The 12,443-nt window shown below is 51.5% G+C and overlaps 2 protein-coding genes across 2 annotated transcripts; both read right to left on the bottom strand.

Annotated features, from left to right (window-relative positions):
- Positions 1-193: 193 nt before the first annotated feature.
- A1O9_01879 (uncharacterized protein) lies at positions 194-1,923 on the bottom strand (the record flags this gene model as incomplete). Its single annotated transcript, XM_013407455.1, has 3 exons — positions 194-1,538; positions 1,586-1,694; positions 1,749-1,923. The coding sequence occupies 3 exons, from the start codon at positions 1,921-1,923 to the stop codon at positions 194-196; spliced, it is 1,629 nt and encodes a 542-aa protein (XP_013262909.1).
- Positions 1,924-3,720: 1,797 nt separating this feature from the next.
- On the bottom strand, positions 3,721-8,752 carry A1O9_01878 (uncharacterized protein; the record flags this gene model as incomplete). The annotated part of the gene is made up of 2 exons (XM_013407454.1): positions 3,721-3,974; positions 4,024-8,752. 2 exons carry the CDS (start codon positions 8,750-8,752, stop codon positions 3,721-3,723), a joined length of 4,983 nt encoding a protein of 1,660 aa, XP_013262908.1.
- Positions 8,753-12,443: the final 3,691 nt, after the last annotated feature.

Here is a 12,443-nt window from a genome sequence, read left to right as displayed (position 1 = left end):
ACTCTTCCACCACTTGTTCTCTCCCTATTTTGCTTGAGCAGCATAACCTCTGGCTCTGCGCATGAGGCTGGTCGCTTTTCTGCAGATGTTCCGCTATGTGAGATTATCGCTCTAACTGGAAAGCAGGTTGCACACTGGCATACATGCGGCTGCTTTTTGGAGCTGTGTATGGGGTACCCAAATAATCTTTTGCTCAACTGACATCAATGGGCCAACTCATTCGTGGTAGAGGATGATACCAGACATCAGCCTTTCCGTAGCCTTGTAGCCGCTTCTCTTGCCTGCGCTCTTGGTAAAGAATCACTGCGTAAACAATTGCCCATGTAATGAAAGTTGTGAATGTAAGAGGCAAACTCAGAGCGAGGAAGAATCTGACTGCTCCCCACGAAACCGATTTCTGAAATGTCCCATCATTGTCCAGTTGCCATCGGATAATATCTGTGCTCATGAGAGTCGATATGAATGTAGCGGGAAGGAAAAACATTGTAACGAGCGTAATGACCTTCATAGACACTGTTTCACGCTTTGTCTGTTTTGTGAGCTTCTCCATGTTCTCCGCCGAAGTTTGCGCTTTTGTTGCGAATGTACGGGTCGCCACCATGTTCTCGTACTCCAGAATGCCAAAGAGCAACTGTTTCCGATCCGTGACCAGGCGAACTAAGGCTTGCAGAGCAGACTGATGCATATCCAGCTCGCTCGACATCTCATCAAGTTTTGCATAAAAGTCCGCGAGACAGGGGTTTACCATATATCCGTTTCCTTGGACACTACTAGCGGAGGTATAGTGCGATTTCAAAGCATCGATATTGCTAGCATTGCTCTTGAGAGCCAACAGTGCTTTACTTGCCTTCTCCTCCACATGTTGAGCCTCTTGCAGGTTACTGAATTGGAAGAACTTGTCGTAGTTCAATTTCTGGCAAGCGCCAGAGCCAGGTACCAGTGAACGTAGGGGATCTTTAGCACCAAAGATATCAAAAGTGACGCCGTGTTCCGTGAGTTGATCCAATTTGGACTCGAGATCGTTGATATACCATCTCCAGCCTTGCATTGACCAATCGCAGATCTCGAGGTGGATTTGAATGGTTGCGGCAAATGACTGACCCATAGTTGAATAGCTGTCCTGCCCTTGAGATTGCCTTTTCTGCACAGATTGCTCCAGATCGCCCCGCAGAGAGTCGTTGCCCTTGAGAATAATCCAAAATGCTTGGCCCTTGAGTGTGTCGTAGGAATGGTACACCACCGTCTGTCTAAGTGACCATGGCATATGCGGATTTGTGGATGTCCGCTCGACAGATTTCAGATTGTAGCACATATGGTAGTCTTGGCCTGAACGGCCGAGTTTTGGTATAGCCAACTTGCTGGAATTGTGATGTATGCGTCGGAAAGAGCTAAATCGGAAATCCTGGGGCACTTCTTGTTTTCCAAAGGCGAACAGAAAATCAAGGAACCATGGCTGGACTTGGTGGTACGTCAAGATATATGACACCAGGTCATGGGTGACGTAGAGCTTTGACCGTGAATTCTCGCCATATAAGAAGCTGATGAGGGTTTAGTAGACGCGGTATTTTGGAGTAAGCGCTCACACATAAATCGACATCTTAAGGAAGCTTCAGATTCAGCAGTGGCTCCATTGGATGGTAGTGGGCACAGCCGCTGAATCTCTGAGAATGTCTCCGCATCTCGGAGTATGAATTCTGTTTTCAAGAAAGGTTAGTCTCGTTGGGGATGCCCATTTAGATGCCACCGACCTCGCTCTCCCCCTTCCAGATCTAAGACCTCCAGTAAGGCATCTTCAGGTTCACAGAATAGACTGCTCACGCGAGCTTGCAACCGTGCAAAGTAGTCATTCAGGTTCTTGGAATCAAGATCTAGCTGTTTGGGATAGTGTTGATGAGCGCCGCATTGCTCTCGCAACAGCTCCATGTCGCAATTGGAAGGTTGCTCTTGCCAACATTAAAACAGGAGTGCAATGACGATGGGAAGAGGCAGCCAAACGAAAGTTATAAGGCTCGTCGTGGCTGCTCGTTCACTGCGCCTCAATACGGAGTCTGTGGTGGCACTTGGTCAGGCGGGGGTCACTCGCCTAAGGCTGAAGAAGAAGATGAAAGCTTCCACCGAGGCTTCTGCTCGCGCATCGCCCGATACAGGGTAGCATACTCCGTGCGCATGGGTGGCGGCACACTACGCAGGGTGGCCCAGATTATGAACGAGAGGGTAGTAGGATCCTCCAGGCTCTCAATCTCTGTGTTGCCGTGCGAATGGCACGGCTCATCAAATAATGAACGAGCTACTCGGTGTGCTGAAACTGCAACTGCGGAGGCTGCTCCTCGGCCAGCAACCGCGCCACCTTCCCCTTGTCCGCGGCCCCCCCACCCCTGCCTCGCTCCTTCCCTTCCGCATCCCTTATGATCGCCTGGACCGCGCCGCCTTTCTGGGATTTGGCTTGTGCTGGTCGAAGAGTTGGCTGATCTCCTCCTGATTGCACTGCAAGTCAGCCTGAACGGAGCAAGTCCTGGAAAAGCAAGGTTCACCTTTGTCGCATTATCTGGGACGAGGAAGGTGTATTGGTCGTTTTGAAACTGTGCAAGGCTCGAGTAAGTAGACCATCTAAATGAGAAGACAAGGAAACTGTTGCACACTGTCACATGATAATCAAAAGGCCCCCATTTCCTCGTCAATCTGGCCTCGAGCTTTTCTTGCTTGAGCTCATAGGCATCGTGCAGCACCCAGCGCCAGTCGGTGGGAGTAGTGTTGTTTGTTGCCATCAAGGCCTTCTGTCGTGCAAGATGGAGCGAAGTAGGGCGGCCTCACCACCCCCAGCCAAGTTCGGGCCTTTTTTAAGGAAAACTGGTCCTGCCTCCTGCCTACTGTGCGTAGCAGTATCGAGTCCTTCGCCTTGCTGGCGACCGTGCGGCTCAAAGGGCGCTTCATCACTGGCCAACGTCAACGACGGCTGGTCACGAAGCAGACCTGTTTAAACAAAATCCCAGCAACTCGTGGCTGGAGGAGAAGCGCCATGGCGGCCAGTAGATTGTCTTATCACACCTTCGTCCCATGGGCCCTGCTTAGCTCACCAATAATATGTGAGCATTGATGGACCATGTTCATCATCCTGTTGGGTTTGCCTGATTAGTTGCCACCGGTTTGAATACTACCAATAGATTCCAGTCTGGAGGAATGCGGGATGTGCACGGGGTACCGGGTACTCTGTACGGGTACTCGTCACAGTCAGACTCAATACCCGGCACGATCTCCAGACACTCATCTTTGATCCAAGAGATTACTTTTATTGTATATCCTAGCCCTATCCTATTGGCTGTCACTAAGGCAAACACCATGATCGCGTCGCTTCCGATATTGAGGGGTATATATCCTGCCAGCAGTATAATGTGTACGACAGCCGCACCGCCCGCAAGTGTCATCTCAATGCTTTGAGCAGACCGCCCGCCAGACCAACAAATAATAAAAACCAAATATGCACAATTACACGTGTTCTGCTCATCCCAACCCAGATACGGATCAATCAGTAAGGGAAAACATATGCAAGACTAAAGCAGAACACTCAGCATCTGCGCCTTTGCTGAATCGCTGAAGAACAAACAACACAATGGGCCATAGAAACCTATTGAACAGGGGCTGCTGCTCATCACCCGCCTACTTCCTCCCATCAGATTACTTACTATCACAAAGGCCGCTTTGACCTTGTGTTCGCTTCTTGGATTACCATTCCAGGGATTTGCTCGTACTTCGTATGCGATCGTCAGGCAGAGCCGCCAACCATAAACAACGCTCAATGACTCCTTCGATCGGCTCAAAGCTATACCGGGATCCGGCATCGATGAGTCTCAGTAGTCCTTTGACAATGATGGCACAAGTGCGATATCGCTCAAAATTGATCAGTGACTCACGTCCGGGCCCACTGGGGATACGTGATGGTTTTTGGGCATTGTAGGTCAAGTCATGAACGTACAAACCTGTAAGCTTAGTTAGTAAGAGGCTCCTGCCAAGGTATGATTGACTGACCAATAAAGGGAATGCAGCCATCACTGAGATCGGCGGATTCCATTTCAAGGCGAAGATCATGAAAGTTTCGAATAGGTTGAACGAGAGATTCCATGTGCTTGAGTAGTGACATATCAGGAGCAGAGACCAAGGCCCATGTTTTGGTGAGACGGGTACAATCCGTAGAGGTGAGAGCGATTGTCAATTGGAGCATTGTCGCATAGTTGTGCAGCCTGCGGGCGTGAGCAGCAACATGGATATACTTGGTGATCACTCGAGCACGCTCATGGATATCCTGGGTCAATATGATTTCCGACATGGCCCACTTGACCACGAGATTGAAGCGGGCAATCACCAGGTCGATGCCCCGTACTTTGGTCTGCGTCAAGCAATCCACCCAGTCTAGGACTTCAGCTGCTTTACTGTCCCAACGCATTTCCACCAGGTCTGACCATTCAACCTCCGACAAAGCGGACTTCTCGACGAGCGTCAGTTGCTGTGCAAGAACTTGAGAGTCGCATGCGAGTACAAAAGGAACATGTGCAGGTCCGGCAGGGACACGTGAGAGCGGCTGAGACATGGGCTTCTCCCGTGAACGAGGCGGCACAGAATTTGGGATTTTTGCCTGCAGTCTTGCTGGGTCTATCTCATGGGGGATCGAATCAGATGTTCGCGCCGATTGTTCGAGAGCGTTCAAATTGACAACCGAGGCATATGTCAAAGGATGAGCCGGGATTTCCAGCCCGGATATCGCAGTTCCAGGGGCCGCGAGCATGGGAGCCATGGAGTTGTCAACAACGTCAGAGTAATTGATAATGTCCACTGAGATTTCGGATGATAAGTCGGAGAGATTCTCATCTTCATCTAGGAGGAATGACCTAGCACTGTCATTTGCAGTGTCCGGGCGCGAGATACTCTGCATGTGAGCATGCTTGTTTCCACTCGGCGGAGGTGCTTTAGGCAAATGAAACAGTTGAGGGGGGTCCTGAGCAAAATATCCAGGGGCGACAACTGGACCTTGAATAGTGTTGGCCGGTCCTGTCGTGCTTTCGTGGGCAGCATCGCGCTTCAATAGTGGCAAGGACCCATCTGACTCTTCGGAACCTGCGATAGATTCGGTGGGTAGCCCAAAGATCGATGACTTGCGAGAAGAGGATTGCTTGAGACCAAGAGATGTCGGATTGCTTGCCTGCTGGAGCCCATCCAGAGACGTGCGTGAGGTCAGATCATTCGTGATTTCTCGAATCTGGATATCAAGTGATTGCCGCGCTTGTCGAACAGGATCTCTCAGATCGATATGTGAGCTTGTCTTGAGGTCTGGTAAGGATCTTCTCTTACCCGTCGTATCTAATGGGTGCTGTTCCATTGGGGGCGACTTCTTCTCATAACGGCCTTCGAGCTTCATCAACGTAGCTTCTAAGCCTCCATCATCGTCATCCGGGATAGCCGAAAATTCAGCGACAGCCGCCTCGAACGAGGGTCGGAGGTGCTGAGATGAGTGCGTATTGATCATTGAGATTGCTTTTCGCGGAGGGTCCGGATCTCTTTTGATCGTACGACCAGTATCAGTTCTCATTATGAGTAAAGATTCATGAGCAGAGTCAGATGCGGCACTGACAGTGTCCAACGAGTTATGGTGTGTGGAATGGTCTAGGTCTTGTACGTTCTCAACACGACGAAGGTCACCACCAGGCCGCCGTCTGAGCGTATGAGTGGGTGCTTCGTCTTTAGCATGGGAGTTGCTATCTTCATCTCCTTTTCCACCTGCATCATGACTTTCATCCACTAAGGACGCTTTCTCTGAGGATGCATCTTGCTCGTTTGGTCGTGCTAAGTCGAGGCTTGTATTACCTTCTCGCTCCGTCCTCGAACTGACTGTTGTTGGAGTTTTAAGCCTCTCTCCACTAAGTCCGCTGGTCAAGGCAAAGTGATCGCCACCGAACGAAGCACCAGTGGCGAGTTTGTCAAGCGTATCATTGCTTCCATCTGCAGACGGCACATCCATCACAGTTCCAAGAACATCAGAGCTCCTCTGGGTGGCAACCGCATCCATGCTATCACTCCGAGCCTTGGGAAGAATGACCACACCCTCATTGAAGAGTGCCTCTGTTTCGGATGCGGGAGTGACTCCAATCATGTCATCGGTGTTAGGGCGGAGGGCACCCGACATGGAAGGCAACTCGGGTCTTGTATCGTCCACAATGAGGATAGAGCCACTTTGAGCAGTGGCACGATTATTGAGTCGCGGGGTGTTCAATCCACCATCAGTATTGTCAGCCGGCGCCATGGGCGGATTGTGTGTGAAAAAGGCTCCATAGGTGATGCGATGTTTGGAGGGAAACTTGCTCTCATAGTTTTGACAGACCGCTGCACACAAAAGATCAATGCGAACCTCGCCTTTCCGCGCGAGGGCGAGCCCGGCTTGGTTTCGCAACTCATCATGTGACTTGGATAGGTTGAGTGGCATTGCTGGCTTCTGGGTTCGGATGGGTACATCTTGTGCCGAGTGTGACGCAGTAACGAGTGTCACGTCAACCTGACCTTGCTTGTTTCCTAATACTTTGCGCAAGGACCCAAAGATGTTTCTGCCAGTGGGCTGGGTGGCAGATTGTGTTCCGTGCGCTCTCCTTGGACCTTCCCGCATACCTCCCACCTCGGTTCGGTCAAGGGATTGTGTCGAATTTGTAGCAATGATTTGCACAAACGGCGCGCTGGGACTGTACAAGAGCCCGCGAATGATATTCCCCTCCTCGCCCATGATGGCTTCTGGCTCAGCTTCGGTTTTCCGAGGTGTTGATTCACGATTACTATCAATGGAGCTGGCACCTCTCTTGTGGCTTGGCTTGGTCCCGATGCCTGAATGAGTGTTCACCTGCAGATTGGCAGGGGCGTTCTTCCTACGATGCTGCACTGACACTGGATGAGGACCCTTCGCATTGACGTTAGCCTCGGGGCTAGGGCGCAGAAAAGCTTTCGGTGGGAAGCAGGAGTTCGCCTGTAAGCTGCCATCGCTTCCGAGAGACGGTGGGATCTGATCAGAATCAGTCGACAGCTGACGGTCGTGAAAACCGGTGGCGGTCTTGTCAACCTCAAACCAACTATGGGAAGGCCCACGCAGAATGTCCGGTCGAGGGATTTCGGCAGGAGGATGGAAGGGCCTGACCGCCGTGCGAGGTCTCGGGGTGGATTGCTGGATGTCCATCGGTCCACCGGGCAGTAGATCTTCCTCCTGATCACCATCGAGTTCGAAGCCCTCAGAATCCCAGCACAGTGAGCAACGCCCGTTCCAGCACCGTTTCAGATCGCGCAAAAGCTTGAGGTCGCTATACCCATTTTCTGGACTGGCTTTGACATCACGATGCAATTTGTTGACTTCGGCACAGAATCTTTCTCGCAGACGAAGATCTATAAAGAAGTCATCCATGAAATAGTTGAGGATCCAGTGCCGAAGAGCAGCAAATGTGCGCACACGAATAATTCTTCCATCGTCCTCCAACCGAGCGATAGCCCACCTTAACCGGGCCAGAAGCAGATCAAGAACGGTATAAGTCGACATATAGGATCGAAAGGTAAGGAAGAAATCCGAGACCAACTCATAATCCATAAAGGAGTCGGAGGAAATTTGGGCAATGATTCTTGCCGGAGTTGCTGCGGTGATTTCTCTGACGTTCTGGCAATAACGAACGACGGAGGGATCGTCATAGATCTGGGTGAGTTGATCGAATGCAGCTGGTTGAACTGAAGTTGTCGAGTCGGAAGATAAACCAGGAGGGTTCAATGTTGCTGGGTCGTCTTCAACTCCCAAATGTGCGGGGGGGGGTCGAGCAAAAACTTTGAGACTGGACGCCGGAGGACCCTGAAAGTATTGGTCAAGACGAGCAGTGGCTGCCGTGGGGGTCATGTCTGAGCCAGTGGCGGAGGCTCTCGTGAAAGAGGAATTGCGCAGAACTGGAGTGCCATGATTGCTGAAGCGAAAGGTCCCAATGCGATAATGCGGGATGGGCACTTCAAGAGTGGGCGACAGCTCCTCATTCAGCTCCTCGATAGATTCTTTTGCCGTTTCTGGACGAGCAGTGTCTGGGCGATTGATGACAATCCGTAATGTCCTTGACTGGACCGGGGCTGACAGGGAGTGCCGATGTTCTTCGACGGTCGAGAAGGACTGGGACCGGGCATGATTGGGACGTGCAACCCTCCTGTTGCTCGCTCGAATGGATCGCTTGGGAGAAGTGGAACGGGCTTGAGAGGAAGAATCCGAGACAGCCTGGAGGGAAGTCTGAAGATGCTCGTGGCTTAGCAGGGCTGGCGCAGTGACAGGAGTGGTGACGGTCGGAGGCGATATTGGATTGATGGAGTGCAGCCCTGGCGCTTGAAAGGCGGAGGGAGTGAGATACAGGATACCACCCGTGCCGACATTGCCGACGGTGAAGTTGCGACCTCCTCTTGTGTCTAATACAGGGTCTTGCTGCCTTTGTTTCCTCGCGGACTTTGTAGAGCGTTGTCTCAGGATCTCGGTGCTGTTCTTGACGCGGCGCAGGGAATTGGAGCGTTTCTTGTCGAGGGTATTTGGAGCAGAGTTATTCCTGACATGGCGATGAGTGATCTCGGTGTCGGGCGTCTTTGTACTCTTTCTCGGACTGGAGCCATATTGAGAGGTCGAAGGAACGGTGGTGGCAGTAATGTGGGAGGCAACAGCAGGATCGAGGGAAATCAAGGAAACGCGACTGCTCAGAGTTGAATCCGAGGCCATTTGGGCCAGAAATGGAGCAATGGATCCAAGGTGGAGGTGCCTTCATACATGGCTGTGCGCGTCGGCAGATGGTTCGAGGGAGTAGAGCATTTCTAGATTTTGTGCGATGTGTGCTGGTGATGGATGAGTCCTGGGGATCGAGTTGGCTGTTGGGACGTGGGGCCAAGAGTGGTTGGTCACTTCACTTTCTCTTCTTTTGCAGCTGACACGGCCAGGCCGAGGCTGGTAAACAGATAGGGTGGGTGATCCGATTTGTCGAATGGAAGACAGGTGTCAAATGAAAGTGAGGTGTGGCGAGGGCGAGGGCGACGTTATTGTGCTGCGTTCTGTTGTGCTCTGCTGTGGTGATGCTAGTGGAGTAAAAAGCGAAAAGAATATGGGCGACGAATCCTCAGAAGTGGTGGTGGTGATGGGCGACGGGTGGAAGGTGCAGTTTGATCTGGATCCCAAACTCGGGAATAGGAAGGCACAGGCACTCGACCAGGCACAAGTCGGAAAAACAGTGACGGCGGTGGGCCAGTCACTCAGTGACAGTTACGGAGTGCTATGCAGTGCTCGAGCCTATGGCGTGACTCACAGTGGGCTATAAGTGACGGCCATAGGTGCTGTTGTTGGGGGGGTTGTCGGTGGACGTGAGGCAGGTGGGCACTGCTAGGACGACGCTAAGCCTAAGGCACTACTGGAAGTGGCCGTCTGGCCGCCCGGGAAGGAGGCCTAGAGCCAAAGCACAACCCCCAGCGCTGCCGTGCCGTTGAGTTTGGGCGTGAGGGTGTGAGGGCGTTGAGGGCGTGAGGGCGTGCTGGACTCCGTGACTGTGCGAGTACGATACTCGTGGGTGTGGGCGGTTCCCCTCTCCCGTGGGAGGGTGGCTGGGAGAGGCTGATCAGGCCATCTCGTTTAATGGATTTATCCCTGTAAATGCCTGCAAATGTCTGGACGCTGGGCATGTCCAGGTGGATCCAGGGGCGGCTGCTGGGCTTCCACGCGAAAAGCTTAACTAAATGCAGCCAAAAAGCCATCACGAAGGCCCATTGATAGGCTCGGACCTACCATCACTTATCCCCTGTACTGGGACTTGCTGACCTGACTGCAACCCACCTTTTTGCCGAGCATCAGAAGAAATTAATGAGGATGTTGTCTCTCGCCTTCGACAGCGCCTCGTCTGTTTGATGTTGATTAAATGGTGGATGTTGGGGCCTGGTAGGGAGGAGGGAGGGTGATTTCATTTAAAAGTTATACGGAGAGTAGGAGACTATTTGTAATGGCCCTGGGAGGGTGAGGTCCCCGGACGAGGACGAGGGCGAGGGCGAGGGCGAGGGCGAGGGCCTGAATCTTATCTTTTCTTTTCTTTTGTGCCAGTGGGCTGTTCCTGCAGAGCTCGCGTGTTCGCGGTTCTACAGTACGGAGCACATTCAGTACGGAGCACAAACGGTACCTAGTACATTCAGGACCTAGCACATACAGTATCAGGACCTAGCACATTCAGTACCTATCCGTACCTAGTACATCCAGTATCCGTGCTTAGTACTACATGAGTGCCCCGCCAGCTCCCAAGGCACGCAGCCACTGGTAGAGTCCAGAGTCACCCACTTCAAGTCAACGACTGACTCAATCAATCGCCCACATCCTCTTCTTCGCGAATAATAACGGCCCCTCACAGACTCAAAGTCCTGTCTAGCGGATAGTCTGCATCACTGACTCTCGTATCGAGGTGATGAGAACAATTTTCCGTACCGGCATCACTCCCGGCCACTGTCCTCTTCGGATCTCTCTGAAGTGCGCTATCACCTGCCAGTTGGACTGCTAAACCTAAGGCTCTCGTCAATCGCATGCCTTCGGACGCAGCCAAGCTAGAACGTGCTCTGTACACACCCTCACACTTGGTCCTCGTCCATTATTCGTTCCGTCCATGAGGCCATCCGGCAGCTATTGCGCCGGTTCCGTCAACTCGGAACAATCGCTCTATCCCCCATTTCATTTCTATCTCATTTGACAGAGCAAAGAGTCCAATACTGCCTAGAGCTTCGGTCGGAATGACCGTGCATTCCCAAGCTCCACCAGTTTGTTTCAGCATTCTTACGAGACCAGGCTGCCTTGGTGTCGCCGTCCCAGTGACGTCTTCGAGTCTCCTTACAATCACGTGACCCTCACCAATGAGACAGTCGACGGCGGGCAAAGCCACCCTGTGAAACAAAGACTATTCAAATCGGGGAAATCGCTTTGGCAAATACAAAGAGAATCCAGCTTCCCGACGAAACATTCACACGTGACAAACAGACCCCATAAAGGTAGGATCTGACAATCAAGAATGTCGACAAGGCATCCTTTTCCTCTTCATGTACCATTTCTCTCGAGTTCGCAGCCGTAATTCTTTCAACAAAATCTAAAAATCATCGAGTCTAAGCTTATATTCCAGCAAACGCCGAACGCCGAACGCCGAACAATGCCACGGCATTAGAACCACACAAACCATTCCAACAGCAAACCCTCGCCCAGAACATTAAGCCACAACGTCGACCAACAACCACCATTGTGGAAGACTAAGCGTGTGGTAGGGTAACATCAGAAGGACCTCTTGGGCAGTGATGCCATGATTCGAATGATGAAACGGAGCACTCTGAGTCACTCCACGACAAGGCTGACAAGTAAGCCCGGCCTGACCCTGCACAGAAGATGCGATTCCTGCAGAAGGTCCAGGCCGCAAAGGATGCTGTGAAAAAGACTATATAAGTGGGCAAGGAAACAGTAGGCTTTATCTGCGAACTACACAAGCAGTACAAGGAACTGGAGCAAGAGTCCACCATGCGTCGTAGTCCTCGGCCTTGCTCCCACGCCTGGAATCCAGGAAAGCGCCGCTCGAGCTATGACTACGATGCAGATTGAGACCGAGACCAATGCACTGCTATTCTCCTATTTCATTACTGACTTCCTTTTCAGCCAACGTAGGAAGGAGGTGCTGACTCCGGAGTGTGCTGACGTTTCTCGGCCACGCAAGGCTGGCTGATGAGGAATGGAACTGTGGGTCGTTTTAAGGAGAACCATGAACTACCCAGCTGTCCCACTCCCACCACAAGCCGTCCATCAATAAACACAATATCTTCTGATGCATATGCTGAGCAAAGCAGCGGTCTAGGTATGTAGAAACTGTCCATTAAATACTCTGGCCGAACCACCCAACAATGAATGAAGCATGGTCTCGTTTGAGCAATTCCACAACCAGCGCTGTCCACAACTCCTGCAACCAGTATTCCAATCATTTCGGTTCCATTTATTTTGGATCAATCTGCATACCGCATCCTCACCAGCGCTGATGTGTGAGTGCCCACCGTGTCGTGACTTCTTCCTTATGATAGATGTACATATTACCATTATCCTATTGCCACCTGGTGGTGTGCATTTGTTGGACAGGCAAGCATGGCCATTGAACATTTCGATATTCGGGACCGGCAGATATCATCCAAGCAAGCACACTTAGTCAGCGATCAGATAGTATCTATATATTCTCATAGCAGGACTCTTGTTGTGTTACTAGTGAAAGTTTTCTGCTAGCTGGGTAGAGCCAGAACAGAACATGGTTATGTAATCAGCAATTATGCATTCTACACGAATCTGCTAGCTCTAAGCTCTAGACCGTTTTATAAGAGTCAATTCAACCACCAGGCTTATTCTTTTAAACATTACTGTCATTAGA

This window comes from Exophiala aquamarina, assembly GCF_000709125.1.
Source record: "Exophiala aquamarina CBS 119918 chromosome Unknown aczIA-supercont1.2, whole genome shotgun sequence".
NCBI classification, from domain to species: Eukaryota; Fungi; Ascomycota; class Eurotiomycetes; order Chaetothyriales; family Herpotrichiellaceae; genus Exophiala; species Exophiala aquamarina.
The sequence above is the reverse complement of the archived record's forward strand: the minus strand, read 5'-3'. Positions and strand labels throughout refer to the sequence as shown.